At 30.3% G+C, this 25,191-nt stretch overlaps 3 protein-coding genes across 7 annotated transcripts; 1 reads left to right on the top strand and 2 right to left on the bottom strand.

Annotated features, from left to right (window-relative positions):
- Positions 1–2,077: 2,077 nt before the first annotated feature.
- Positions 2,078–14,568, top strand: LOC110612062 (germinal center kinase 1). 5 transcript variants are annotated; one of them, XM_043955201.1, is made up of 21 exons: positions 2,078–2,274; positions 2,824–2,952; positions 3,597–3,653; positions 4,210–4,237; positions 4,326–4,448; positions 4,522–4,633; positions 4,841–4,878; positions 5,018–5,071; positions 6,329–6,397; positions 6,491–6,607; positions 6,741–6,809; positions 8,620–8,699; positions 10,934–11,059; positions 11,159–11,429; positions 11,851–11,943; positions 12,048–12,215; positions 13,135–13,265; positions 13,353–13,482; positions 13,774–13,898; positions 14,031–14,213; positions 14,381–14,568. In XM_043955201.1, exons 2-21 carry the CDS (start codon positions 2,858–2,860, stop codon positions 14,409–14,411), a joined length of 2,100 nt encoding a protein of 699 aa, XP_043811136.1. In that variant the 5' UTR covers positions 2,078–2,274; positions 2,824–2,857; the 3' UTR covers positions 14,412–14,568. The 5 variants fall into 5 exon arrangements, with proteins under 5 accessions (XP_043811136.1, XP_021608406.1, XP_043811135.1 ...); XM_021752714.2 differs by having other exon boundaries at positions 2,656–2,952; XM_043955200.1 differs by having other exon boundaries at positions 2,588–2,952.
- Positions 14,569–15,185: 617 nt separating this feature from the next.
- On the bottom strand, positions 15,186–18,953 carry LOC110610513 (PRA1 family protein H). Its single transcript, XM_021750459.2, has 5 exons — positions 18,815–18,953; positions 17,747–18,231; positions 17,111–17,247; positions 15,771–15,842; positions 15,186–15,653 (listed from the first exon to the last, which is right to left on the bottom strand). The coding sequence occupies exons 2-5, from the start codon at positions 18,178–18,180 to the stop codon at positions 15,589–15,591; spliced, it is 708 nt and encodes a 235-aa protein (XP_021606151.1). The 5' UTR covers positions 18,181–18,231; positions 18,815–18,953; the 3' UTR covers positions 15,186–15,588.
- LOC110610791 (protein yippee-like At5g53940) lies at positions 18,861–22,017 on the bottom strand. The gene is made up of 5 exons (XM_021750866.2): positions 21,734–22,017; positions 21,429–21,472; positions 19,368–19,476; positions 19,208–19,263; positions 18,861–19,120 (listed from the first exon to the last, which is right to left on the bottom strand). The coding sequence occupies exons 1-5, from the start codon at positions 21,827–21,829 to the stop codon at positions 19,036–19,038; spliced, it is 390 nt and encodes a 129-aa protein (XP_021606558.1). The 5' UTR covers positions 21,830–22,017; the 3' UTR covers positions 18,861–19,035.
- Positions 22,018–25,191: the final 3,174 nt, after the last annotated feature.

Genomic DNA, 25,191 nt, shown 5'->3' with positions numbered 1-25,191 from the left:
TTTTAATATCATGATTATATTAAAGAAATATAATATAATGAAATATTATTTAATATTTTTTCATCTCATAATTTTTATTTATTTTTATTATTTTAATATTATTTTTTATTTTTCTTTTTCATATTATAATAATATAAAAATTGACTTTTATAACTCTATTTAATTCTATTTTATTTTTAAGAAATTTCTCGAAATATTTTATGATATTTAATAAAATTTAATATATCTAAAATAAATATAATTATAAAATTAATAATTTTTTTATTAATATATATAAAAAAGCAAAGTGAATAAAAATTATAAAATAGATGGAAAATAAAATTAATAATTTAAAATGTATAAAGTTAATAAAAAACTATATTTTATAAAGAAATAGCCACTGAAAAATCTTATATTAATGAAAATCTAATAATTATATGTTTTAATATATACATATATATATATATATATTTGATAAAATAGTAATATATTAATTAAATAGTCATAGCAGTATCATATAACTTTAGTAAAATTTTATATAATTATAAAAATTAGTTATAATAATTTCAACTCAATTCAAATTAATTGTAGTAAATTTTATATACATTTTCATCCATAAAAAATAATATATAGTTAGTTTTTATTAATTAATTATAATTTAATAAATAATAATTTTAAATATAATTTAGAAAATTAAAATATTGAATAATAGTATTAAATGAAAATAATAAAAGTAAATAATTATTTTATTAAAAAAATCATATATTGAATAATAGTATTAAATGAAAATAATAAAAGTAAATAATTATTTTATTAAAAAAATCATATATTCTGGAACGCCATAATGAATAATTAGCTTGTTATATGTTTTGATGTTACAATAATAATCAATCACCAGTTCTAGTGCAAGAGAATGATAAGTAGGAAATACATTCCATTCCGAGAAAATTTGCCTTTTTCCTAGCAGAGCGAATCTCGATATGAGTTTAGTATATTTCTATTAGTTTGTAATTGCGGAATTATCAATCTATCGGATTATCAATTATTTTGGACTTAAAAAGTAACATTTAAGAAGTTTTGGGGTGAAAACTCATATATTTTAAAGGTTGAATGACCAAATGGTAATTTTGCAGATGATAAGATGACAAAGAAGATTTGCGTAGAAGTAAAGTTTGACAACCAAGCCAACATTATTAAGAGACCAAATGTCTAAAAGGGAACTAATTAAAACCGAGGGAGAACATTTTCCCTTTTGGTCATTGAAAGGGGAAAAATTTTCACTTAAGATATTAAAAGATATTTACATGAAAAATATTTTTCAACAGAAAATATTTTTTAAATATAATTTATTTTTCATAAATAAATATATTAAAAATTTATTTTATTTATACAGGTTAATTTTAATTTATTTTAACAAACTCATATAATTTTAATTTTATTTCAAAATAAACTACACTAATTTAGTAATAATTTTAGATATTTTTCTCCAATTTTGTTTTTATCACTTTTATGTATCTAAATAAAGTTTTAATTTAATAATTTAATTATTACTATTTTATATTATTTTATTACTTTAAATTATATTTAACTAATTAATGCAAATTCAACTTAAATAAACTTAATTTTAAGGTTTTAATTTATTTTTCTTAACTAATAAAACTATCAATAAAAATTTTAAATAATGTTTTAAAAAATATTAAATATTCTTCATAAAGTGTGATAGAAGAAATCTAGTGATACTTATATTTAAAATACTTTATAATTAATATTAAAATGTAATTCTTATTCTTTAAAATTAGCGATAAAATTTTATTTTAAAAAATATTTTTTAATTAATATTTCAATAAATAATGTTTATTACTTTAAATTATTAAATAATTAAATAATAATTTCTAAAAAATCTAACATTATTTATAAAATTACATAGTTAGCAATGTGCATTTCCATTTTTTTATTTTATTTAAATTAAAATTGAGTAATTTTATTAGAGGATCAAAATACAATTTATCCTTAAATTACTGTCTAGAAGTGTAATTAATAAGAATTAGGAGTTATTTATGAAATAATAAACAGCCAATAAAACTTCCATTAAACATCACACAGCACAAGAGTCTCTCTCTCTCTCTATCTCGATCCCTTGTAGCTCTCACGACCTCTCTGCAACGAGGGCCAGATATAGACATAAAGACAAAGACAGATAGAGAAAACTTGCTCTCTTCTTCTTTTGGGGAGAGAAAAATCCTAAGAGAAGGATCTATGGAGGTCTCTGTAGACCTCTCTTCTCGATATTAACAGGTAAACAGATTCCCAAATCTCTTAATCTCTATTTATCCATCGAACAGAAGCGAAGCGCTAAAATGAAACCCAATTTTGAAGCCACGTGTGTGTTGTTGTTTAGCTATCATTGCTACAAGTCTTTTGTTGCATTGGGATTCTGTTGGTCTGTCACTGTAGCATATCTCACTCTCCTTCACCTAACAGAACCCAATTGTTTACAACTTGGAAATTGCTTTATCACCATCTTCCATTTGCTTTTGCTTTGAGTGTAAAATATCTCTGTTGCATTGCTCAAACGCATTTTTGTATATATAATTTTCCCGTTTTATAGATCTCAGTTGTGGTAGATTTGCGTTTATGTTGTATTTTTTTAATGGGTTGCCGCAAATCATGACGCAGAGTTGGTTTTTGAGGACAAAGTATGGATTGGTAAAGGCCCTTCTTGACTTATTTGGATTTGGTGCTGTAAATTGGAATTGTGTTTTTGGAGAATGCGGGTAATGTGGAGATTATTTGGGTTGGATTGGTGTGTAAAGTGGGTGTAGCTGATTATATTGGTGGGTAAAGTGGGTGTAGGGAAAGGTGTTTGCTTGGTGTAGAAATGGCTGATGCAGCAGGGTTAATGGAGGCAGCTGGTACTAGATTTAGCTCCTTGGAGTTGATTGGGAGAGGATCATTCGGTGATGTCTACAAAGCGTAAGTATTCCTTGATCAAGGCCATTTATTGATTAAATCATTTTCAGTGCTCATATTTGTTTGTTACGGGAGCTAGTAACTATTGTAGTCTGCTCTTAATTGTTTAAAGCGCATCATTTGAATTTGCATTCTCGTGCTGATAATCATATGCAAGATTACTGTAAAATTTATAAACACATGTTTCTTTTGCCATATATATTCCTTAGTAATATAAGTAATGAGTACTTCTGTTGTAAATTGTAATGCACTTGCAATGTCGATAGTGATTTTTGCATTTGAAATTCTGCAGTGGTATTGAAAGAAGGAAAAGCACAAATTAGTCAAAAGAATGTTTTATTTCAAGAATTGTGTTTCCATTGGCAGGCTCCTTAAATGTGGGTTATGTTATATGATTGTTTAAGATGATTAAACTGCACAATGAAGATTTTTTAACAGAAACCAATTACATTATCAGAATCTAAAAATGTTGCTGTGATACTATGTATCCATAATTATGTTGAACATTACAGGGCTTTATAACTCTTGATTCATTACTGTCCATCTTTCAAGCTGTTCTTATTCCCAAAATACTGTGTGTTGTCGTTACAATCTGAGGATTGGTTGCCTTCTAACCTGGCGTTCCTGATGCATTCTTTGATATTTAGGTTTGATAAGGAGCTTAACAAAGAAGTTGCTATCAAAGTCATTGATTTGGAAGAATCGTAAGTATATACCCTTGCTTATTTTTGATGTTTGTATTCTAGACGCATGTTATTCAATATTTACCACTTCATTTAAACTCGGCCTGGTCAAAGAACCAGTGAGGGCCAATGATTAAGGGTTCAAGGTTCAATCATGGTCGAACTACAGTTGAACTGGTAATATTATTAAATAAATATTATAAAATTAATAATAATGCTTCTTATTATAATTAATAAGAAACATAAAAAATTATTAAAATAAGTTTCTGAAATTTTAAATATTTTAAATAATTTAAAATTTAAATAATAATTTTCAATTGTATGTAATAAACAAAAGCTTAAAATTAAAATTTTACAATAATAAATGAAAAATAAATATTACTATATTAAAATTATATAAAATCATAAAAACAAAAATTTGGCGATATGATTTCAATGAAGCCACTCTTAGTCACATGCTGATTTGACTAAGCAGTGCAAGATTCTTATAGTACATGACACATTCATCACTTGTTAGTCTTTATTTGGATATTGTTATTTGATATTCCTAATAGGCTTTTGATTTTGGCTTCTGTAGTGAGGATGAAATTGAGGACATTCAGAAGGTATTACTTTATATTCTTGCCTGTCTAATTTATTATGTGTGAAATTGCCAAATGACTACATTACTCATGTATCTGATTTTCATGTCAGGAAATTTCAGTTCTGTCACAATGCCGTTGTCCATATATTACAGAGTACTATGGTTCTTATCTTAACCAAACTAAATTATGGATAATAATGGAATACATGGCTGGCGGCTCAGTTGCTGATCTCGTAGGTTACTTCAGTTGCTGATCTAGTAGGTTACTTCATTGATCTAGTATTTATTTATTTATTTTTTTTGCAGATCCAGTCAGGTCCTCCCCTAGATGAAATGTCAATTGCTTGTATTTTGCGTGACTTGCTGCATGCAGTTGAGTATTTACACAATGAAGGGAAAATTCACAGAGATATTAAAGGTTTTTTTTCCCTCTCCCATCATAATTGAATCTCATTATCATTTAGATATTGTTGAAATTACTTTGAACATTTGGTTAAATTGGACTTGTGTAAATCATATGTTTGCTTACTTTAGGGGCTTCACCCGTGTGTTATTTGCTCTAGTTTGCCTGCCTTGCTTTAAATTTATTGTTCAAGTGGTAACATTAATATTATAATTTTTGCAGCCGCAAACATTTTGTTGGGTGAGAATGGCGATGTTAAGGTATATCCTTTTTCTCAATTGCATGTAAAAATCTCCTGAATTATTTATAAGAGTAATGTAGAAGGATATGCAGTAATGCAACAGGTTTTACGAGCTTGCACTTTTAGTATTCCAAGTTATAATTATGTCCTTGTGACAGGTTGCAGATTTTGGTGTTTCTGCCCAATTAACAAGAACAATATCTAGGAGAAAGGTACTACATCTTTTCCTCTAAGCTTCATTCTTGATGTGATAAAAAGTGGACATCTTGATGTGACATGGTATAACTTTTATGTTTAATTTATAGCATTATAGTTAGGCCTCTCATTTGACGACCTGTTTCTCATTGTCTCTAGCTAGCTTTTAATAAGGATTAGGTGTGTCTATTTCAAATTGTATACCTCTTCTGCAAACTAAAACAATAATCTTGGTTCATTCATATACAGCAAAACCGAACAACTTTTTTATTGGCTGGTTCACCAAAACCTTGAAAAATTTAAACTAATTAAATAATAGTGCCACTTCATTGAGGCTTCTCCTAAGGAGCAGAAGCCTTGAACCAGGGCTTGTGCAGAAGTATGAAGGGAGATGGGGGCTTATATGTTTATATGAAGAGGAGTCTCTGCTTCCTTTACATGTTTTAATGTCGGATAATTTGTCCCATATTGGTTACATCTCAAAGGAGTTACCTGCCTCCTTTTTGTTTTTCCACACAGATAACAATGGATGCTGTGCCTCCTTCCTTATTTAACCACAGGAGGTGATATTAGATTTTGAAGCCAACAAGAGATAGATCCTTCATCTGTACAAATGAGTGGACAGAAAAATTTGAAGTTCAAATATGTGAATTAAAATATTTTTGTGATATTCATAAATATTATACTATTATTAATGCAGAATATATAATATTATAATAGTGAAGTTGAAACCTTAGTTGGTTGGATTAACTGTTAGGTGCATGAAGTATGAATAAAAACTGAATTGACTGGAGTGGTTAACTATTTCTTTCCCTTTTTGATATGACAGTTTTTCCCCCTTGTCTAAATCATTTTTTTTTTCTTGTGCACATGCTTCCAATTGTGTGTCTGTGAATGTGTGTTGCTTATCAGTTAAATTCTCTTAAAAGGTTAGTCAAATAATGGTTACTACAAAATAGTAGTTTAGCACAAAGCTGAAAGCTATGTTCTTATGTTTTTGTGAAGTTAAGCTTCATAAACTGTTTTAAGTACTGAGTATCGAATATTGTGAAATAATGATTTAGAAGATGGAATTTTACAGGTCTTGGCTTGCCCATCTGATCATGCATTCCTTATATGATATGACCATTTTAGAGCAGAGATGTTTCATAGGGATTTTTTATTTTTTTTTTAGAAATTGAAGTCAGTAGTTCTTAATGTTTGAAATGCTTTTAACTTTTCTAATTTGATAATGGAATTTAATGGAAAATTGCTAATTTGGTTTGTAATTACAGACTTTTGTAGGAACTCCATTCTGGATGGCGCCAGAGGTAATTCAAAATTCAGAGGGATACAATGAGAAGGTAATTCTTCTAAATTATTACTGAGAATTTCTATTTAGAAACCTGTCTAGCCCAATAAATGTCTATTGCATATTGACCTTTTGCATCATGCAGGCAGATATTTGGTCACTGGGTATAACTGCCATCGAGATGGCAAAGGGGGAACCCCCCCTTGCAGATCTTTATCCTATGAAGGTCCTTTTTATCATACCTCGAGAAAATCCCCCACAGGTTTTCTAGAAGTTCTTTGATATCAAACTGGTTAATTACTTATTACTTCATTTAGAATATTGATATCTTTTGTCAGATGGAAGTATCATTCTTCACAGTTTAAGAGAATCAACATTCTGTGTTTCTTGTGCAGCTCGATGAGCATTTTTCTCGTCCAATCAAAGAATTTGTTTCATTGTGTTTAAAGAAAGCTCCTGCTGAGGCAAGTACTTATTCCTCCTGTATAAGTGTTCTAGTTTCTGCTTCTTTTGGATATCATTCTGTGGATAATGGAGACAAGACGGTTTGCATTTGGATTTTGGAATTGCATTCTTGAGCTAAAGTTACATAGCCTTTGCATTTTAGCCTAGGCTATCCACTTCAGATGACATTGCCCAAATTTTATGACATAGCCCTGCTATATTCCCACTCATCAGGACACAATGATTGGGTTGGATATATTTCAGATTAAGGTTGATATTCCTTCAACCGGCATATTTCAGATTAAGGTTGTAATTCAGCAATGATAAATTAGATGAACAACTTCAAATTTTTGACCCTACACATTGACGGAGAGCCACACACCAGTAATATAATGAATCCAAGAAGAATCCTAAAATATTTACTCATAAAACAGTGGGATCATGAAGAGTACGATCTTTGGATCCATACCCGTGTGTCAACTCCATGCATATGGTTCCTGGGATTGGATTCTTTGTTTATTTGTATTTGGATGTCGAATGAGAAGCCATACTTGTGTTCAAGCTGATGTATTGGACCTGAAGAAAGGTAGATTTTTAAAATGGAAAGAAAACAAAAGAAGGCTCTTCCTTTTAATGTATCTTAATTCTCGAGAGTTGCCATCCAGTTATTTATTAAAAACTGAATTTGATCCTGGGACCTGTAGATTGCTGGGTTGGATTCACATGTCAGACCAATTATTTTTCAAAATTGAATTAGATTGTTGGATTGGATTCACATGTATCAGTCAAAAAGTCAGTTGTTTTTTTTTTTAACCATTCTACTCAATAGTTGGTTCTAGCGCAAGCTTAAAAGCTTCCAATAACATTGATAGGTATTTGAGGAGAAATACTTGAGTTGTGAGCAACACGACCAAATTGACTTTGTCCTCGTAGATTTTTATATGGTAACTCACTTAAAAGTTACATTTACCTACAAGCCTAAAAGAGTTGCGTATCCAATAAATTGCATATGGCTGTTTGTTCTTTTTGTGACCACTCTCGTGGCATTTTGTCTTTATTGTACTAGTTCAACAATTCTCCTCCATCTTTTTGTGCTCGGTAACTGGAAATGAATAATTTGACATGGAAGAAGTGATTGAAAAGGAACCCAATATTACCTGTTTAACAGTTTCCCTGAGCAATGAAATCCTTATAGAGATAGAATCATTCATTTCTCAGATGGTTGAGTCATAAGTTAAACATGGATGTTTTAAAGTAAAATTGGACAGAAATTTCTCTAGTTTTTATTCAAGAATTCCGGGTGCAATGATTCTTATAGAACCTTGGTATAGAAGTGACTACAGTAGGTTACACAAATGATTAGTCCAAAAGTGTGCTGTGGGCACCTATCCCTAAAAGACCAGAAGTGACTATGTCCAGTCTTTAGCTTTTGAATCATTTTATATTGCAAAATTTTGTGTTCTATTGGAGTTACTATACAGTACATATGCCTAGTCATTTGAGAACCTTAGGCTGAAGTGACTGAAGTGTTCAAAATTCATTTGATAAAATAATTGCATATTGCTTAGGCAACCTGCACTGATGAAAACCCCTCTACTAATGGTTGAAAATAATATTATAGTTGAGATTTGAAGGTGATCTGTGGTTTTTTCTCAACTTTTATGCAAGTAGTACTCATGTTAATTAACATTTATTGATTGTATGGCACTTTTTGCTTCTTACCTCTTTGATTCTTTTAGTTTTTTAAACATTTATCCTTGTTTTGTTTCATGATTATCTTATGCATACTTCATACTTTCTTGTAATTTAGTCTTATCAATTTAATTTCAGAGGCCAAGTGCTAAGGAGCTTTTGAAGCACCGTTTTATTAAAAATGCTAGGAAGAGCCCAAGACTTCTAGAAAGAATAAGGTGCATGCTGTAACCCGTTATTCATTCTTAATCTGGAAATATGATTTCAATTTTTTTTATTTTCTAGTGAGCCTTTGGAATTTGGGCACTGCACCAGCCTGTCTAACATAAGCTAGTTGTCAAAGACATAAGCTGTATACACACTACACAGGGCATAGGTGAAAGGTGCATGTGCCTAAAATATGTATATAATACTTTTCAGTTTATTAAGTTGAAATGACTGAATGCGAAGCGTGCTAAAATCTATTATGAGACACCATGAATTACTAAGATTAATTCGACTGAAGTCAAAGTACAAACTGGTTGTAAAAATGCAAAACACATCAACACAAGATCATAATTGCATGTTTCAAATTTTTCTCATGCTATTTTGGTGCAAAGAAGATGACTACTAAGACTAGTTCAACAAGAGTCATGTACACATGAATGTAAAAAAAAGGGAAAAAGTCTTTTCAAAAGTGAGCATATTTCAACAGACACTACAATCAAAATAGTGGATCCCAATATTCTGCTATTCTAGCTACTTCTAGAAAAACTAATTAGAATCTTGACTAGTATTAACTAAATCAGCATAGTAACATTCTGCAAATTCTATTCTTCAAGCTCCTATTGGAAAAAAGAGATCAGGTGGATTGGAAGGGAGAAAGGGCGTTTAGGTTATTGGATATTTACTTGCTGAGAGTTTATTCGATTTAAGTGTTTCTTTTATTGGCATTTTTAGTAACATCCATTGTTAAAGCCAAATCCACACTCCACTTTTATAAGTTTAAAATGATGGTACTAGTTAAAATTCTCGACTCCTTGTCATAGTGTGTCACCTGTGTCAACTTGAGGCAGAAGACGTAGGGCCTTAGTGCACTGTAGTTCAGGCATACCTTTGACAACGATGCATTTGAGCAGGGATGGAGCCATATAATTTTTCAGTTGGGATATATATATGTATATCTGTGTGTGTGTATGCATGTCTGTGTACTGCAGAGATTAAGGCTTACTTGTTATATGTTCTGTTTGGCAAATAAAAAGCCCAATGACATCTCTTCATCTATAAATAATTCTTGATGTGAAAATTTGACTTCATAATTATTTTCACATATGGAAATATGAAATTAGTTTCATGTGACAAGCCAAGTGTATACTATATGAAATTAGGTACAAGGATTCCTAAAGCATAATTATAACCCACAAATTTGATTCCTAATCTCACTTTGCAATTTCTGGGGTTGGAAAAGAAAGTATTAACAAATAAAATGAACTTCAAGTATAACAACAATCAATATTATATGTATATATATATATATATAGGTGACTGTTATGGTCACTTTATTTAAAACAAAGTAATAATTAGTTTGTTACGAGAAAATTTTATATTTTACTTAATTTTTATAAAATGAATCTATTTTTCGCAATAAATCATATTATGGAAAATATAAAATTTAATGGAAAAATGATAATAATTCAAAAGAACATATAAATATAAATTTTTGTCAAATTTTTTAAAATTAAAATCTTTGATATTTGTATGCATATTTCATAGATTTATAAAAGAATGATATATATTTCGAGAAGTAACTGTTTTATGAAAAATTATTAAAACAATAACAATTAGTGATGTTTTGAGAATTAAAACAATAACAATTAGTGATGTTTTAAGAAATGTTAAAAAACATTTACTCTTACATAAAGATAATAACATATTTTTTTATAAATAATGTAATAAAAAATAATAATGTTATTAATATAATTTCACATATTATCTGTAAAATGATTATTTTAAAAAATAGATATGTTATGATAAACAATATATAATTTCTATGAAGTTTAATTTGTTTTTGTAATAAAGTAAGTTTATTTTAAATGAAGTAAGAATGGAAACCCCTGTGTATATTTGGTAAATGAGATTGCAAAATCAAAACATCCAAATTTGAGCCCTTTCACCTATTTAAATCAAAATGCACACTGTAATGTTTTTTTTTTTTAATAAGTTAAGTGGGGTTAATAAAGGCCCAAAAGAATTGCGTACCAATATTTTTAATGTTTCGCTAATCCTTGATTCCCCCAATAAACGACAATGCCATGCCAATGCACACAAGGTGCTTTGAGAGAACTCATTATGTGATTGATTTGCTTGCGCATGGAAAACCTGAAATTTCTGTTGTCCATGACTGAAAGTGTTTAGTTGGAGCTTCTTTTTTGGTGCTGAAATCACAGTATTTACAGTCTGGTTATCTTGACAGAGAGCGTCCAAAGTACCAAATAAAGGATGCAGAAACCCCCAGGAATGGTCCAAGAGCAGTGGCACAGTCATCCGGCACTGTGAAAGTGACCAGAGATGTGGGAGATGAGGGAACTGTTCGAGCCAGGTGGATAGAATTTGTTTATTACAATTGCTTGTGTAGTATCTATTCTTACTCTGATCTAAAAGGAGGTGTTATAGTTTGGTAGTGTGGTTTAATTTGCAGTGGTCAGGGAAAGCCATTAAAAAATGCTGGGTGGGACTTCAGTATTGGTGGATCACAGAGTACTGGAACCATAAGAAGTGCTGTTCGATCTCCTCAGGTTAGAGAAAAGAAAACAGAAATTTCGTACAATAAGGTTACCCCCAGACCAACGGAGAGTGGTGATTTGTTGTCTGCATCTGGAAATGCCCTTGAGGAATCCCCAGAAATATCATTTGGTAAAGATGCTAGGGGTACACATCATGATGAACATCAGGATAATTCTCATGATTACGTAAGCCTTAGCAGCCTCTCTCTCTCTCTCTCTTCCTCACAATGATTCGTTTGTTATCAATTGAATGATGTAGCAATATTTTGCATGTGTTTTTGTGGAGTAATTAGAGTTAGAAAGAAAATCAGAAGTTAACATTTCCTCAATATTGAGATGTTAGCTGCCCTATCAGTAAGATTACAAAAGGGACCTGCTTAAAGCACAAGCCAAGGTATTCTTTGGAAATATTTTCATACCATCACAATTATACTGCGATTTTGTGATATCACCAGGATCTACCATCTCCAGTCCAGTATTTGTCTGCTGCTAACTAGAAAGAAAATTTGAGCAAGTTTTTAGTTTGCTGGGCGTATATACTCACAAACAACTCAGCCAACTGAAACTTTGTTGATTAAACTTCCTACCTTTGTATGCTCAATTTCAGGAGGAATTATCAGTAAGTGGGTCAGGAACTGTTGTTATACGGACTCCCAGAGGCTCTCAATCATCTACCGTGTTTCGAGATCAAAGCAATCTGGTATGACTCCCGTCCAGTTTTTGTAAAAAGGATGTTGAGAATATATAGCTATTCTTCCCCTTCGCAGCTCTTTTATTTGATCAGATTATAATCCTTTTTTATAGTCCAGTAGCACAGTCGGGTCTTTTGAAGATGCTTCTTCTAGTGGAACTGTTGTCTTCCGTGGCCAACATCATGATTCTGATTCTCCTTTGACTCCAAAGTCCATATTGGGAATACAAGAGAGAACTTCAAGTGCCTCACTGGAAGACAGTGCAGTAAATCTTGCTGAGGTTATTTCCATTACTTGCTAATTTCTGTTAGGTGCTTGGCAAACATTGTTCCTTAGTTGTCAGAATCTTTGCATCATGTTGAGTTTATATTCTACATTTCTTAATTGGAGACACCTAGGGTGCGTTTAGTTACATAATATTTTCAGTTTTATTTTCATTTTCTTTGTTTTGTTCTCCTTAGAAAATTGGGAAAACGTGTTCATTTCATGTAATATTAAATATTATTTTCAATTTGAAAAATTAGAAAATATATTCAAATTGTCATTATTTTTTCAGAAAATGTGTTTATTTTTTTATAATACTCCCCACCTTAATTTTGATATTAATTTAAAATAAAGAGAAAAATTCATGCATTTTGTATTAATTTAAAATAAAAAGAAAATTTTATTAAAAGCTGTGTTTCACTTGTGTAAAGTGTATCCATTTTTCAATTTTCCACTATGATGAAGAAAATATGAAAAACAATTATTTCAGTGTCTTCCATTTCCTTTATAAAATTTAGAAAATAGAAAATTTATTTTCTGTTTTTCAATTAGAGTAAAAAAATTTTAAATGGACACATTTTCTAATTTTTTGAAAAACAAGTAAATATTTTTAGAAAACAGACATATTTTCCATAACTAAACATGCTCTTATATTCCTGAGTTAATCTTTGCAACTATCTTTGGTGTATCTCTGACTTTCTGTGTGATTCATTTTTGAAATTCTTTTGCTGCCCCGTGCTCTAATTTTGTTAGGAATCTATTGCTGAACTCTTCTGAAATTTTTACCATTGATTTACATAGTATTGAATTTATTTATTTGTTTTTTTTTAAATGTTTCATGTTCAATGGAATCTGAAATCACTGCTGCACTTTCAAATCTGAAACTCGTCAACATGCTTTTTCTTGAGAAGCTTCTTTGGTCAATTGCTGTGTAGGCAAAAGCTGCAATGCAAGCAGGATTACGGAAAGGCAATGCCAGAGAAAGGTCTGCTCTAAACAAGCTCAACAATGATGGCCATGAAAACAGAAGAAGAGAGCAAATGACAAACACTTCTGATTCGTCCAGGTACATATTTTTCCACATGCAGCTGATCATCCACTAACAAAAAGAAAGTTTCTTGTACATTCTAAAGATATTGCATATTCTCTGAAGTTCTCGTGACTACTTGGATGCACAAAGAGCATTTCCAAGATCACGCCAAGCAAGTGAAGATGAAGCAAGTGCAAGAATAGCTTCTTCATCAGCACCTTTATCAGTTTTGTTTATGCCATCATTAAAAGAGGTGAGCCACCACATTACCATTCACATCATATAAATTACATCACTCAGTATTTTTTGCTTTTATTTCTTACCTTTTACCATTTCATGCGGCTTATATAATAAACTATAGATGTGTCTTTTGTACATGAGATGACGTGCACTTTCTTGCTTTTATCCAGAAATCTTTAATCATCTTTATCCAGAAATAAAGAAGAAAGCAACCATCTCATCTTTATTCTTTATAGGAGTATCCCATAGTTTTAGAAGCTCTCAGCTTTATACCCCTTGTAATAGCTCCATCTCTACAATATAGGCTGTTGGTGATGACTCAGAAGGATCAATGTTGCGTGCTGTTAGAAATTCACTTGTAAATATGGAGCTGATGAAGCCTGGATCAGCTGATCTCCTGGTTAGGAGTTTGCTTCAGCGTCTATCAAGGTTTATAAGTTTTTCTTGAATCCCCAAAATATTAAATTTATATCAAAATTTTCATTAGTCCCTTATCCTGTAATAGTTAAAATATTTGCTTATGGTAGTAAAAGTTACTAAAGTGGAAGGGGTTTTATGCAGTTCAAAGGAACCTTCAATGAAAGATCTACAGGAGTTAGCATCTCGGCTGTTCTCTAAGGGCAAGGCAGCACCTGAAGAAACACAAAATGCAACTGCAGAAGCTGAAAACAGGAAGAAGCAACAAAATAAGGAGTACAATTCAAATGCCAATTTAAGCCCTCTTGCGAGGTTTCTACTCTCAAGGTTGGTCAAGTGACAATGTTTCAAAGTTTAGGAAGAAGGCTATCTTTTACGTCATACCAAGTGTCTCTAGAATATTTATGCTCTCTTTGGATTTTACTGAAAATCTTCTGATATTGGAACACAGTTTAACATGAAATTTGCCGATGGCCACTTTATCTTTTATGCAGATGGCAAAGCCAAGTTTCACATCCAACATAAAGGGGTTGGACTTTGGAGTTGGAATTATAACTTTGTTTTGTAGCGTGTTTTGTTTTGTTTTGTGCATTCTTTGAGATTTGATGTACATATCATTGTAAGAAATTGTGCATTTGATATCTATTTTATTTTTTATATATATTACTATAATTATTTTTTACTTTTTATATATACATATATATATATTTTTTTCTTTTTTCTGCTGGGCTGAATTGATGTATAGTTAGGGGTTTGCTAATGTTATAGTAACAATGTAATTTTAGCATATAACATAATTGTATTTATCAACACATTTTGGTAAAATATTTTGTTATTAACATTTATCTCACTGACTGAATTATTTGGATCTGATAACATCTTTCCTCCCACTAGGTGTTTTTTAATTATTATAATTATTATTATTATATGATAATAAATGATAGCGTATGTTGTACTTATAATGTTTTATACATACAAAAATAAACAACTGATTTAAATATTGTTTATTTATTTCTATTATAAATGATTTTTTGATATATAAAATTATAGGTAAATTATAATTTATTGAAATTATACTACTCGTTACTTTTAAAAGCTAAGCTATTTATTTTAGAAACATTAAAAAGATAAAATAGGCTGTTTATATATTAATCAACCATTGGCTTAGCTTGCATCGAAAGGTAAACCACATATATTCTTAAAGATTCTTTCAAAATTTTAGCAGACTGGCTGAATATAACATCGCAATAGCTTTGCCAAGTCCTAGAAAGAGAGTCGTCTTTATTGAGCTTGGGCAAATTGGAGCTTCAAAAGCAATTCCATCATATAAACAAGAATGCAGCATTACATAGGATCATAATTTCAATCTTCATTAGAGCAGCAGTAAAGCATTCTTATGAGGCTAGGCTATCTCACGATAATGTACCAAACTGTTTTAGTTTCCAAGGCTTTTCCCCACACCTGATACTACAGAGACAAAAATATTTATATATAATCAATAATTTGTAATTTCACAGTACAAGTGAACTTGGAACTATATAATGGATTGTCACAGTGCTTTACTGGCCACTGCCATCTGCAAGATTAATAGACCTTTGACATCAGAATGGACAGGACCTGTTGTTCTCTCGCGGTGAGTATCTCCACTTGAAGCCGAATTACCAAATAATCTCTCTGCCTATTTTGAAAAATTTATCCCATTTTATCTTTGCCTAGAAGGTAGTTTTGCTGGTGTCAGCTTCCGAAATGCAGCATGCAAAATCATAACTACAAAGGAATACAAAAGATAACGCTTAACTGGAGGAAGAGGAAAGTTACTGCGTGGATAAGGTAGCTAGTCAGGCTTCTCCCATCATTTAAAATAGGGAAAACATAAATTATTACCTGCATAGCTCACACCAAGGGCACAGAAGAGAGCCATTTGAACGTTTAAACAAATAAGAATAACGGCAGTTGCTGCAATGAAAGATATATCTCAGTACGTTAGATGCAAGTTCAAAAAATATCTTCCCATTGTCAATCACTTGACACGTGGGTTGACTTAATTAAAATATATTACTCCCCGTCTTATAATTTTTGTTCACTTTATTTTTTCACAAGACAATTTTTTTATTAACTTCCTAATTATACCAATTTTAAAGACATTAAATTTTATTAGATACTAAGAGATGTTTTGAGAGATTTCTTGAAAATAAGATAAAATTAAATAGGCTTATAATAATCAATTTATTTGTTACTATAGTGTAAAAAGAGAAGTGGACAATAATTTTGAGATAATAAAAAAATTAGATAAAAATTATAGAAAGAAGGGAGTATGAAATTTGAAAAAAATAAAGTGAAAAAGAAAAGAGAAAATTACATGGGTAGCATAACTTTTCACCTATCTAATTTTAGTCTTTTTTCTTTCTAGGACAATAAATCCCTCCCCCCAAGTTGGTGTCATAACCTCAGAGCCGTAGCCAACATCAGCCTCAATTTAAGCAGTTTCTTCAATTTTTTTAGGCAAAACCAAATGGTTCTGTAGGCTGGGGATTCTTACACGATTTTCTTCAATTTTCATTTCATTTTTTCTAAGTTGAATTTGCTAAACTTCAATTATCGATTTAAGAAAGAAAAAACCTAGTACATGTCTATATCCCACAAAAGGTATGCAATTCAGCAATTAATTCCTGAACAATAATATAAATATTACCCCAAATTTCTGCCATTGTGAACTTGACTCTGGGTTGTTAAATTCATTATCCTAAAGTAGGGTTTTCTCCATAGGTCTTTTGTAGTTTCAATTCCCTATCTTTTCACGATCTTTGTTTTCTCTCCCTCCCTTTTCTTGGTAGTTACTTTTTCTGTATTTATTGGGACAACTCTAACAAAGCACCCAAAAAAACAAAGTTACTGCAGATTACATATAAGTTAAATCCTGTGGAGTTTTTTTTTTTTTTGAAATGCCTTTTTTACTTATCTATGATCTATTTGGTCACACGAAAATAGATGATAAAAGTTGAAACAATTAATTAAGATCAGCATCTTTCTTCTATCAAATAAACTAAAATAAAATAAGACAGAGTTTCAATGTCTGTGTATCACAAGAGCAGTATGCTTTTTTTTTTGTTGTAAACACAGTTTGCACACACAAACTTCTGAAGTACCTTAAGATCAGACATGGATGGACTCCTAGTGCAAAAATAATCATAAAAGACCAGAAGTAAGAAGAGTTGATCACTCACCACATTGAGCAGTGCGAAGCAAAACCTGCCTAGTTACAGGGTATTGATCCAATCCCCATTTATCACTGCAGAACTTGAAAATGTCCCAAAGTGCCAAACTTGATATCAAGCCAATGAGAGCAAGTGGCATCTGATACCTAGAAACCCAGCAACAGAATACAGAAAAGATTGACCAGTATGAAAAGGAGAAGAAAAGAACACCCATAACTCGGCTCATCAATTACACCTAAAAGATGGTTAGCCCATAGATATTGGTTTGTTGTTTGTCTTCCCTTTCTAGTAATGATTGAATATGTACTTCCCCGTCACATTAAATCCAAAGATTAGATGGCCAACACAGAGATACAATCCAATCCAATAATATTTTCTTACTCAATTTAGCTAAAACAACATTGTTGAGATGACTGCTCACGTGATGAAAGCACCCATATTGAATTTTCATTTGTTTCGTCCGAGCAATCATGAACTCGTAAGGAGAAAACAGAAAAAGCAATAAAGAAGCCAAATTTTGAAGAAGCATATCCAAAATTCAACATTTTTCTTAAATTTCATTTACTCTTTTTCTAGGCAACCAAACAGAATATAATCGCTATTAAGGAAAAAATAAAATAAAATATAATAAGAGAGAGAACATACAGAGTGCAAGCAAAGAAGAGGATAAAAAGAGAGGCGTAGTTCCTAGCATAACGCTTAACATTCTCATGAACACGGAGCCTGGCCTGGTCAGTACCGGAAGGGAAGGAATAGGACCCACAGTCCCCTAAAAAAGCGCAGGTCCAGGAGGGTGTTTGACCGGAGAAATCATCGGTAGTGAGCTTAGAGAGCGGGTTAAGAGTAAATAGAGAGAGAAGGGTAAGGATACGGGAGAAGAGAAAAACGAAAAATCCACCAGTTATTGTGGCGGTGGCGGGAGTGCTGGAGGTGGCAGAAACGGTGGTAGTGGTTGCGGTGGAGGAGGGGGAGGAGGAGGAGCGGTGGTCGAGGATTTCGAGGTAGCCGGAGTCGCGAAGCCATGATTCGAAGGCAGCGTCTGGGACGCTCAGAGCGAGTGGGTTAGCTGAGAATTTCATTGTAAATTGTAAAGCAATTTGGTCTCTTCTCTCGCCCCTTGTTTGGAGAAACTGTAAAGAGGAAATTTTGAGAAATTAAATTGGAGGAATCAGCACAAAAGAAATGGATATCGTACTTATTACATCATCGAAATTTTTTTATATAAAATTTCCGAAAAATTACAATTTAATCATCTGGTTTATTTTATTTTCAAAAATACATAAATTAATATAAATTATGATTTTAAAATTATATAATTGAATTATTATATTTTAAAATTATATAAATTAATTTTAAAAAAAAAGATATTTTAGTCTTTTCAAATATTATTAACCGCTTTAATAGTTTTAATTCAAAAAGATTAAATAGTTAAAAATTAATTTTTTCAAAGTCTGACTAAATAGTTAATGTCTCACTAAATAGATAATTGTCTGAAAAATAAAAACTAATAATATATTTTAAGAGAAGATTAAATAATTAATTTAATAATTAATTTATCTGAAATTTCATTGATAATCTATTTAAAATTTGTAATAATTTAATTTAATTTCTAATGATTCTTTTATTTGGAAAATGAAAAAAAATTAATTTTTTTTTAATTTTAAAAAATTTTCATTTAAAACCTACAGTTAAAAGAAAGAGCAACACAACTACCGTCGGTCTCCATGGCCGGAAAGAGATCTCTTGGGAGCACTAAGAATGCACAGTATCAAAGAGTAGGCACAGATTCACTATTTCTAACAATGCAAATTACACCATTTCCACCAAAATTATGAAAAATCTCTCAACTATCAGAGTTTGCACAATTGTTCTTCTATACAAGTGCCTTCCTACTACATTACTTTTTACATCTACTTGGGAGTTGAATTCAAATCTTATGCATCTTCTCCATCACTCATACCAGAGTGCGCGTCTATAAAGACTCCCGTCGACAAGTCCATCTCGTCAACGATCCTCCCTCTGTTTGAAATGCAGCCATGAATAAGTATGACGTCAAGAAGCTAGACAGAAGCATGAATATCTTAATTTATAAAGCAAGAGCTGGACCTTTCAAGAACAAACTTGCCTACTTTGTACTTTTGGCTCTTCTCATGTGCTGCCTCCTGGTAAGGAAATGACAAGAAATCTTAGTTCAAATTCAGCAAAAAGGTTGTTTTATGTACAGTAAGTCAGGCATGCGTGTGTGCGTGTGGGGTGGGGGAAGTACATATTTCCAGCCAATAATTTGTCCACAGCAGCAGCAAAATATGTCTGCAACGGTATGCATTCCGGAAAGCATCATTCTCTCCTCCGAGGCTCCAGTTGTGATGTTCACCCTGAAACAAACTCCAAGTTATGCAGCTTTGTTGCTTTATGAGATAGAAGACATTAAATTGCTCAAGGTGAGAACACACTCCCTGCGTGTCAATCCATCCACTTGACCTAGACACTGAAATGCGGATGTGCATGTCTCTACATCTGTATATGAGTTCATAACCCAGAATTGTATTCTTACCACAAGTCAGAGTTTGTGTTGTCGTCAGATATCATAGGAACTACAGTTAAGGCAGTGATCACTGCCCATGCAACCGAAATTGATACCGATGAGCATGAAAATCAAACAAATACTATCAGTATTTACACTGAGATAGCTCGAGACAATTTCAAGTGAGGGAAGGAAATGTGGAAGCTTTAGCAGGAACATATTGAAGTTTTGCTGAAGGCTAAATGTTTTGACAAGGAATGCTATTGTTTCTTTTCACATCTAATGCTACTACTGCATGATATTCACTCTAAAAATTTCTTCTATATTTAATGAATTAAACTCTAAAAGTTTCTTCTAGATTTTGTGAATCACGGAAGAATGAACAAATTAGGATTTAGGAAGCTGCGGAAGAAAGAATCATAGGGGAAAAAATGGAAAGAATCACAGGGGGAAAAAATGGAGGAAATCAATTCCTGTATACAATTAATTACAACCGTAGAAAAACCATCTATCACACATTTCTTGTTTTGGTCAATTATTGAAACTCCAGGCAATAATTTGTTAGGCTTAGAAGAACCTGAAAAACCACAACCAGCAAAGTGGCTCTTAAGGCTAAGAATGCGAACTATTATGAAGCAAAACGGTCATAAAGATGAAAACCTGCAGTATTTTTTCAAAAAAAGAAAAGCATAGTATCTATATCTAGCTAGAAATCAAACATTTGTGACTACCAACCAAAGCCAAGAAAACTCGTAGTTGCCAACTCTCAGGGTTTTCAACTATTAATATGCAGCAGTTCCAAATAACATGGGAAGTTGCATATAAAATCAACTACTTCACAATAAAGAGTTCTAAGAATACCTGATGGTGAACTGTCATTAGTAAGTTATGACTAGTTGGGTAAGTTTTTAAAGAAATAAAGAGTGTTATCGATTTTTGTTCTGTTCCATTGTGCTTGCTTCAGAATATTTGAGATGAGGGAAAGGTAGAATTTGCAATAATGCAAAGTTGACATTGTCATCTGAAAAATGAGGATGTTGAGGAATTTATTATCAACATAGTCCTTTTCCCACCCATTTTCAAGTTTCCAAATTTCAATTCTTCATTTACATTGATTTTAAATTCAAGAAGTTTCTGCTACTGTTCATCTGAGGTGCCTTTCTCCTAATTTCTCCACATAATGTGTTGGAGCGTCTACCCACTGTCAGTGCTTCTGGAAATCTATGACTCCATGAAGAAATAAAGCTATAAGTGCCACCTTTTGCAATTGAAGAACTGTTAGTTTTTTCCTAGACAAATACTTAAAAGAAGAGATATAGGAAGTCCGTTTACATAATAAAAATCCATGTGCATCACAAAGATAAGCTCCAACGCCGGAGGTTATTCAGCTAATATAATAACCTATACAAAATTGTGCCACCTCAAATTCCCAAGTTGCATATTTTCTTTTGCCAAACTACATAAGCTCAAAACTCAGCCAAGGAGGATCACATTCTACAGGACAGAACTCAGAATGTTAAAGAAAACGAACAATAAAATGCCTGCAACTGAAGCATATGCTAGTCATTTTTCCAGTCAAACATGATCAATTATAATAAGTGCAGCAATACTTTCACTGTTAACAACTTGAAATTTGTATGCTTTGTAGACAATATAGACCCAAAAAAAGAGCAACTCTTTTAGAATCAAAGACAGAATTTGACTAATAAATAGTACCAGAAATCTACAAGTCGTATGAGCTTAATGAAGGCATTAACAAGCTAAGAGACTAATCAGTCCATGAATGAATTGCAAGTAACTCACACATTATTGAAGAGGTATGCCTTTCCTCGACGGCAATGAAAAGACTGTACAAATCAAAGCAAGAGACTGTTAAGTAATTTAGAAACCAAATTAAAACCAATCATCTAATCTTTATCCGCACAAACACAGAGTTCTATGTCAAACAGTTGCCACCAAAATACGTAGTGCTCCATTAAGCTCCTCCAGCACTTGCAAAGATACAGAATTTGTACCAAACAGATCATGTCTTGCATATCCCAAATGCTTAAGGAACAAAAAACACAATGATATAAAGAAAAAACTTGAAAATAACTAAAGGGATTTACCCTTGAGACGAGATCAACAGGAAGGGCAAAGTGGGTACCACAATACTTGCATCTGTAAGACCTGCCCTCTAACTCCACCACAAAAATCCGACCCATGTCTCCTTTTTTCTTGATTCGGTATCAGCTCCTCTGTTGTAAGGTAGAAACTCAAGCTTTGGGTTGAGATGTTGTTGCAGGGTTTTGATTTTGGTTTTGGGTTTGGTAAGATAAGGAGAGAAGGAGATGTGGTTGGATTTTGGATTAGATGGAGGGTACATTGGTATTGGATTCCAAGAATGCCACACAACGTTGGCAATATATCATACGTGTGAACCTGTTTTTGGCTTAACTAAATAAGCTCCCAAAATAAAAAATAAATTTTTATTTCTCTAAAAATGACACAATTATGCATCATCTGAAAAAAAATTCATAAAAAAAAAAATTGCAATAGAGCCGGTAACCTCCTCAACCCAAACACAGTCCAAATCCTCCAATGCCCCCAACTTAGCAAGAGTATGAGCAATTGCATTGCCTCTCTTCTCACCATCTCCAAACAGTCTTTGCGGAATCGAACCTGCGCCGTTATCATCACATTCTCCAGCCAATTTAGACATACTGGTGGCGAAAACGACTGCCTTTTGCTAACTTGGACATTGGCTAGAGAGTGCCAGACTTCAGTTAGATGCAAATACACTAAGGATCTAAGCTTTTAGTACTGGTTAATTTTGTACCCGACTGTAATGTATATTCTTTTACATTTTTTTAGTTTGATTTTTTTATAATTTTTTATTTCATTAACTAAATAAATTTTATTTTTCATTATCATAATAATAAATTAACTAATATTACTATATTTTGCTTTTAATCATAATTAACCATTGTTGAGTTATCAATAGCTAATTAATTTTAGTCTTTCATTATTATAATAAAAATTATCAAAATTTTTATCTCAGTATTTTTTTCCTTACACCATTGTATATTATACAATTATAGAAAATATGAAATATTAAATTAAAAATAATTAATTAATTAATCATTAAGCATAATGGAAATCTAACGTTACATATATATTTAATTATATAAAAAAACTTTTTAAAAAATTTTGTAAGTAAACAGCTAATTATTATTAATGCTAACTTTATAGACGAGGAGGATTTGGTAATATATGAATATAAATAAATTTAAATTAAAAAATTTTATAGATATAAGAGATTTTATTATTTTGTATTTTTAAATTTTAAATGTTTAGTTTGTCAATCCTAAATAGTTTTAAGAGGAATTTAATTAAATAAATATGAAGATCTAGTGATTTTTAAATGTTCAATATGAAGCAATATTTGGTTAGATTTAAAATTAAATCAAATTAAATAAATTTAAAATTAAAATTTTAATATTTATAAAAAATAAATCAAATTGATTTGAATAAAAATTAAATCAAATTAAATTAAAAAAATTAACTAAATTGAATTAATTTTAAAATTTGATTCAATATTTTATTTATTTAGGTCTATTTTGATTTTAATTAAAAAAAAAATTAAACCAAACAGATTTATGATAATAATATATTATTTTTATAATATAAATAGATTAAATTATAATTAAATTAAAATATTTTAATTAAATTTTAAAATATTAAAATAAAAAATTTATTAAAAAATTCAACGAATTAAATCAAATCAATTTATTGAATTAAGCTCAAAATTCAATTTTAATGAATAATCTATCTTAGAAAGAAAAATCATTGCATTGTTTATTGTTTATATGTATATACTTGTGATTAACTCTTACACATATATTTTTATTTTATATAATATTATAATATATTTTTAAATAATTAATTAAATTTAATTATTTATTGTTATAATTCATATACTATTATTTTTTTAAAAGTAAAATTATATGATTATATTAATAAAATTTTATTAAATATAGAGGGATATCATACCAAATAAAAAGACGATTATACCTGATAAATTTTCTAATCGAAGTATGAGCTGTTAGAGTAATATTACGACGAATTCATCTAACAGAAATATCAGTTTCATATTATTATCGTATTTTGTTATTTATTATCGTAATTTTTAATATTTAATTTAATAATTTTATATATTGATTGTATAGCTTTTATTTTCAATTAAATAAATTAGTAATTAAATTGTATTAAATGTTTGAGTTTGTATAAAATTTGTATTCATCTTAATATTATTTTAACAAACATATAAATTACAATTATTAAATTTTGATTATATTATTTATAATATTAAAAATTAAAATTGAGATGAACTTAGGATAGAGTAGCGTTATAATCTGTAATATGGTAAATTATATGCGTACTTAACAATAATATAGAAAATTCTATTATTATCTTTCTCATTTTTATATATATTATAAATTATTAATTATGTTAAAATTAATTATTAAATACAATATATTATAATTAATATATATGGTAACACCCAAAATTAAACTTGATATATTTACAGGATATTTAATATTAGTAAAAAATTATACTAGAGCCAACATATTTACTAAAGGAAAAATTCTAATATAATATTAAATTTAGTCAAATTTAATTTACTATAAAAATTAATTAAAGAAAAAAGTGTTTGAATCTGTTATAAGTTATATTATTCTTATTCCAAATTAATATAATATTCAACTATTTATAATTTTAAAAAAAAGTTTATTTGAAAATGCTTTTTCTATTATTAAAATTTGGTAAATGCTTTATAATTTGTTTATATTTGATAATATCTTATGCTTGATCATTTTAATAAAAAAAATGATCATCTTTAATAATTATTGTTATTATAATTCTATTATTACTTTGTGTTACATATTTTTATTAAATTTATTTTTAGAAAATATCAATTAGAAAGAAAAAACTAACAAGTGTATTATTTTTTATTTTTAAAAAGAGATAAAAATCTCGTTTAACCTATTAATAAAAATCCTAATAAGTTGAGCACTGGGTTATGCAATTTTGATTATTATAAACTTTATACAAAAATAGCACGTTACAATTGATTTTTAAAATAAAAGTAAAATAAAATTATTAATATTGCTATAAAAAAGAGTTAATAGAAAATAAATGTAAAAATTAAGATGATTTCATAATCACTTGTTAAGTCTATTTAGATTTTCATTTAAATTAAAATTATATAGATAAAGCTAATACCTTTGTACACATAATAGGATCTAAGTTAAAATGACTAGAAGAGATAAACATCTTGATCTTTGTTTCTTCTTCTAGGCGACAGAGTTTTAGTTTATGCATGTTTTTTTCAGGCTTGCATGCTTTGAAAACTCTTTCCCCAGCTTTGGAGAATGAGTTTTCCCTTTTCTGCCTCCAGGGCTAAGTTGTGAATATTTTAGCTTTTGTTCTTTCTCTCCTTTTGTTTGCAGGTGAAGCTTAAAATGAGAAGGATTAGTCTATGACCTATTAAGGTAGTTGCATGCATGCCAAACCATTGGAGGGT

The sequence above is a fragment of the Manihot esculenta genome, chromosome 3 (genome assembly GCF_001659605.2).
Source record: "Manihot esculenta cultivar AM560-2 chromosome 3, M.esculenta_v8, whole genome shotgun sequence".
In the NCBI taxonomy this organism is placed as follows: Eukaryota; Viridiplantae; Streptophyta; class Magnoliopsida; order Malpighiales; family Euphorbiaceae; genus Manihot; species Manihot esculenta.
Note: the sequence above shows the minus strand (reverse complement) of the source record. Positions and strands in the feature narration are given on the sequence as shown.